The sequence below is a fragment of the Lactuca virosa genome, chromosome 7 (assembly GCF_052849685.1).
Source record: "Lactuca virosa cultivar CGN04683 chromosome 7, Lactuca_virosa_CGN04683_v6, whole genome shotgun sequence".
In the NCBI taxonomy this organism is placed as follows: Eukaryota; Viridiplantae; Streptophyta; class Magnoliopsida; order Asterales; family Asteraceae; genus Lactuca; species Lactuca virosa.
In genome coordinates this window covers 60033614-60039159 of record NC_136432.1, presented here as the reverse complement: position 1 = coordinate 60039159, position 5546 = coordinate 60033614, and the positions used below count along the sequence as shown (strand labels likewise).

At 31.4% G+C, this 5546-nt stretch overlaps 1 protein-coding gene across 1 annotated transcript; it reads left to right on the top strand.

The window, feature by feature from the left end:
• Nucleotides 1–1756: 1756 nt before the first annotated feature.
• On the top strand, nt 1757–4022 carry LOC145125491 (ARM repeat superfamily protein). Its single transcript, XM_079060944.1, has 2 exons — nt 1757–3004; nt 3332–4022. The coding sequence occupies exons 1-2, from the start codon at nt 2084–2086 to the stop codon at nt 3377–3379; spliced, it is 969 nt and encodes a 322-aa protein (XP_078917070.1). The 5' UTR covers nt 1757–2083; the 3' UTR covers nt 3380–4022.
• The last annotated feature ends 1524 nt before the right edge of the window (nt 4023–5546 follow it).

The window sequence follows — 5546 nt, the reverse complement described above, 5'->3', positions numbered from 1 at the left end:
TGATTTGTTATATAACTCTTTTAGTATGTTTGAAATGATTTAATATTGTGGTTTAAGTAATGTTTTTAAAACAAAATTTTTAGTCTTGATTTTTGGGTCGTTAAAGATATGCCTTACTTTTTGTAAATGAATTTTTTTTGTAAATGAATTTTAAAGATTCTAAAAGGGTTTAAAGAGAGTTTGAGACTCATTATCGTTCTTGTGAGGTTGATCAATTCATTGAGTTTGCACTTGTGATACTAGTAGATCGAAACTACTTTGGTTCCTATACTATACGTGGAATTCAACCTTACATCAGTCGTAGTGCACTTCAATTTAAGAATATTTAAAATTCCCCTTAAAATTGTATTTATTGCTTAAATCATCTCAATGGGTAATCTTGTTGGATCTTATTCGATTTTGTTCATATTTTGTTGCCACAACTTATTATTAGTTGTTAATAACTATACAATACCCACTTTTTGTTCAATCTAACATAACAAATGAAAATCATGTTTGCCAAATGTCATGTTCTTTTTGAATTTGACACATGTAATTTTCTAGGATTTATTTATTTATTTTTTTTCCACTTGTCATATTTTTTGTATTTTCCACTTTTCTTAAATTTAAAATCCAAATTTTAGTAAGGTTTATATATGTAAGGTAGATCACTATATTAAATATCACAATAAATGTTTTTTAAGTGTTTCTTTCGTTATTGTTTCAAATCTCCTAGAATATATATTAAATTAATTATTTTATTTATTATATAATTTGTATTTATGTAAAACTATTGCTTTAAAAATTATATAATGCTTATAATTTTATTATTAAACTTTTATTTTTAATAAACCCGTATACTATACGAGTCATACACTCAGTTAGATATTATGATAATATTATTACATGTTTGACACATGAAATGTGAATTAATGATATTAAAAATTTGTTTTGAAAGTTCATGGTTTTTCGGTAGTCTTACAAGTTAACTAAAAGTAGATAGAATATAATTTTTTTTCAATAAGATAAAGAAAATGTAAGGATTTAATCACTATTTTTTTAAAAAAAGAATTATCGATAAAGTAATAAAATGTATTGCATTTATGTATTTTGACTTTTTTCAAAATGTGAACTTTGTACTTGGAATATTGTGAAAAAAATACAAAAAATAACTTGTTACGGACTTTATTTTAGAAATATCGTTACGAAAAACTTCTCAACAAAATATTGTATCGAACTCTCCTACCATTCTAAAAAATCTTATGAATCTAAATAATGATGCATACAAACAATCAACATCAATTTTATATGCTCTTTCATAGTTTAGTTTTTTTGCTTTGTTATGGAACGTCCTGATGTCTCTAAAAACACGAGCATTTTAATTTTATTATGATGAACATAAACTAAGGTACCGGAATGATCTTTTTAGTTTGCTTGAATCATCAATCAAATTAAAACCAAACATTTCTATCGAAACAACAACATTCGTTAAAACTTCGAATTGTTAACTTCAATTTTAAAGGGTCCAACATATCAAAAGATCACCTTTATTAGTATTGAGGTCAATATTATACAAATTTTATAGAAACATTATCACGTTTTCATCTAGATACCAACCAAACATATTTTATATTTAGAGTCTGAAGTAACTTATAATCTCGTCTCTTGATAATCAAATCATGATAATTATTTGTATAAAAATCATTTCTTTTCATATCAAAATTAAAGTAAAAAAATATGGTAGTAGCATAACTATAGAAGTATAGATCATTTAATCCAACAAGTAAGAAGAAACAAAAGTCGATGTTGGACCGGATCCTTTCCCGGTAAAAGAAAAAGACGTTAGGTGGATTGGTTTGAAAAAACTGCCACCAGCTTTTTCTTTTGACGAGTACACATCGATCCTTCACATATTCAACCATCCGCGCCAATTCTCCGGCGAATTCTCTCAGATCAAACAACAACTGCAAACCAATCACCAGGATCTTAATAGAAAGGTTGCGATTATCAACATAATCTCTGATTTCTTCAACTGATAAGAATTCCAGTTTACAGATTTTTCAGCCAGCGAAGAAGAACAAGACTGCGAATTGCAACAAACAACATGGAGGTGAAACGGCGGACGGCGAAAACGCTGGTCGGGAAACTGAGTTCGGTGTCCGAGCAAACTCGTACAGAATCGCTTTGCGAGCTGCGTCTCATGTCCAAGAACGATCCTGAGACCCGAACCCTAATTGCTGAAGCAGGTGCGATTCCGTATCTCTCTGAGATACTATACTCTCCATCTGCTATCGCACAAGAGAACGCAACTGCTACACTACTTAATATTTCGATCTCTTCACGAGAACCTTTGATGTCGACGCGAGGGTTACTCGACGCTTTATCTCACGCGCTCCGGAACCCTGCTTCCCCCTCCACCGCCCAATCCGCCGCCGCAACGTTATTTAGTCTGTTAACTGTTGATACCTACCGGCCGATTATTGGTTCAAAACGTGACATACTGTATGCGCTCATCGACATAATCAGAAACCCTAATTCGCATCCGAGATCAATCAAAGATGCTCTGAAAGCGCTGTTTGGGATTTCGTTGTATCCGCTCAATCGTGCAACCGTGATTGAACTAGGAGCGGTGCCTGCGTTGTTTTCGTTGGTGGTGAAGGACGGGAGGCTAGGGGTTGTGGAGGATGCTACGGCGGTGATTGCACAGCTCGCAGGGTGCGAGGAAGCTGGAGATGCGTTTAGGAAAGTTTCAGGGGTTGGGGTTTTGGTGGATTTGCTGGATTTATCAACAGGGTCAAGTGCTAGAACAAAAGAGAATGCTGTTTCGGGTTTGTTGAACATGGTGCAGTGTGGGAAGAAAGATGTTGGGGAATACGTTAAAGAGATGGCTTATATCGTCTGTAATGGCATCTCTGATGTTGCAGACAATGGAAGCTCAAAAGGGAAGAACAAAGCTAATGAATTGTTGAAGTTAATCGACGGAGCTTCTGGAATGAGCAGATCACAAGAGATGCAACCCGACACTGTAATTATTCATTCTTATTGAATCACTGCTCTCAAATTTTACTAATTTCCTCTTTGTTTTTGATACTTTTTTGCATATACATTTCATCTACAATGTCAAAAGCTATCTGTAAACTTATTCTTGCAAATCTGATAAGTTTTTAGGTACACCAAGATAATCCCTTTATGATTTCCTCTTGTATTATGTAAATATTCAAAATCCTTTAGGGCTAATATATACAACATTAGACAATTCCTCTGATAAAAATTGCAACTTTTGCATGTTTGAATAAGATTACAATTCAACTTATCTTTTTGTTAACAATTGTAGCATTTATCTTGAATGCAGGAGAATTTGGAAAATGGCAGGTGGAGTTGGTCTAATTCCAGTGTCTGATTAAGAACTGAACCAATGGCTATGACCCAGAAAAAAAAAAACCTCTTTTTTCCAGATGAGCCCACTTCGGATCAATTTTCAGTATTTGAAAACCCATCTTCAAGGGTTAATTGGTGGAAATAGCAATGTGCTTTTACTTGTTTGTTTATTAATTATTATTGCATCATATTTTCATTATTATTAGAATGAAAAATCTACCTAATTATAGCAATGTCATCCAAATACAAACCAATTTTCACTGCTAGAGTTGAGTTGATTTTTCAAGGTACAATGCTATCATTGGGTGGATTTTTTCATAGTAGAATGTGTACAATGTTGTAATAGAAAGAAATGAAAATAAGATGCTATAATAAACAAATAAACGAAAGTACGATGTTATTTCTTGCATATAACCCCATCTTTAGTGGCTAGATTTTGCAGTTTTTTTTATGGTTTTTGATTGTTGTCTCTTATAGCATGTAGTTTTGTGTAGATATGTTGGTTTTTTAAATCTGGTTATTGTGCATTTGATATCAATTGGAAGACTAAGCCCTGATTTGGAATCTACCAAAGGCAAATAACTCGTGATTATTGCATTAAATTCTCAAACTGTATTATTATTATAAGGGTAAATTGGACTTTTCGACCTCGTGTTTTAATTTTATTTCCACGGATATGAGTGTTGAGAAGATATTTTTTTTACTAGTTCCATTAAGTCGAATTCTATATTCAAACTAGATACAGATAGTTTGATGAAGATAAAACAATTTATATAGAAAAACACCGAGAGTTATTTATTTGTACTAAATGTTGCAATCATATACCATTTCAATTTAGAATTGTTTTTTTTTTTTTGTTTTTTTTTTGTTTTTTTTGTTTTTTTTTCATTGAGTAGTTTCCTTTCAGTTAATAACACCCCAATTCTAATATGCTATGGTTTAAATTGTTTTATGACATTAAGTCATACTTTACCAAAATATGGTCAAACAAAAACTTTTTGAACATTTGTTTAAGTACTAATAAGCTTGGGTGTTACAAACTAATATCATAGCAAAGTAGAATTTAAAACATAAGATCATAACAAGAGCCTATTAGCAAGCTACACTCCAAGTCCACCTATGAAGTACTTCTAACAAGTCTTTAAGTTTCTTCTAGTCCTTGAGTACTAACTTGATATACATGACATAAAATAAAATTCTTAAAAAGAAAACTTCTCATGAGTTACATGGGTTTTAGAAACAAATTTTTTTCTTTTCATGAAAATTGTTTTCAACTATTTGTATAGAAAACTTGCTTGAAAGACATAACAATATTCATAAGAACTTTAAGATTACTCATAACTCATTGAAAATTTACCATAACAACTCTTGAAATGTAATGTATTTCAAAATATACTTTTTCTTTACTCAAATTCTTTCAATTCCTGCTTAATTGACATCTATTTTCATGCCAAATACTATTCAAGAAACAAGTCATTATGACTTTTAAAGAAATAAGTATTTCAATTTGTTCTTACATCTACTTTCAATCTAGTGTGTAACATAATGTTATGTAATGCATGAAACCAAGCTCACGGGCTATATGTTTAGGCTCTCATCAACTTATGGGCTAAATGATTCGACTCTCATTACTTACATGCCATTTAATTTGGTTTTCATCAATGACCAAAATGGACAGAAGAGATTAACCCATTGTAGCTCTCATTGGGTCCCAAGGGGATTATCTTTGTCGGGACTCTCATAGACCACTACTTTGCGATGTGAGGTACCATTCCTTGTCTAGACCTTTACTTCAAGACTATCATGCCAATCACATTCAATGTTGCATGAAACCTAATTCTACGAGCCATTAAATTTGTCTCTCATCAAATGCATATGAATGTCATATTATGTCTATTATTTTCTGGAACTTCCATTCAAATTTACAATGTCATGATATGTTTGTTCTATTACTAATATAAGGGTCAAGAGATTGGCTCTCATTCAAACTTACAATTTTATGATATGTTTGCTTTGTCGAACATAAATTCTTTTTATTTACATAAAGGATTTTCACATATGAAAATGTACTAATATGCTTTTGAAAGAATTTCTAAACACAAATACCTTAGACTATTTGAAAACATTCTAAGATGCTCTTAAGTAAATTCATAAACACAAGTATTTTTCATAAACATAACATTTGACAC

What these genes read in the sequence shown, in the direction of transcription:
- LOC145125491 (XM_079060944.1), top strand. Translation starts at nt 2,084, where the DNA reads ATGGAGGTGAAACGGCGGACGGCGAAAACGCTGGTCGGGAAACTGAGT. An exon ending in AAGAGATGCAACCCGACACT is followed by an intron (nt 3,005 to 3,331) that starts GTAATTATTCAT and finishes TCTTGAATGCAG; the next exon opens with GAGAATTTGGAAAATGGCAG.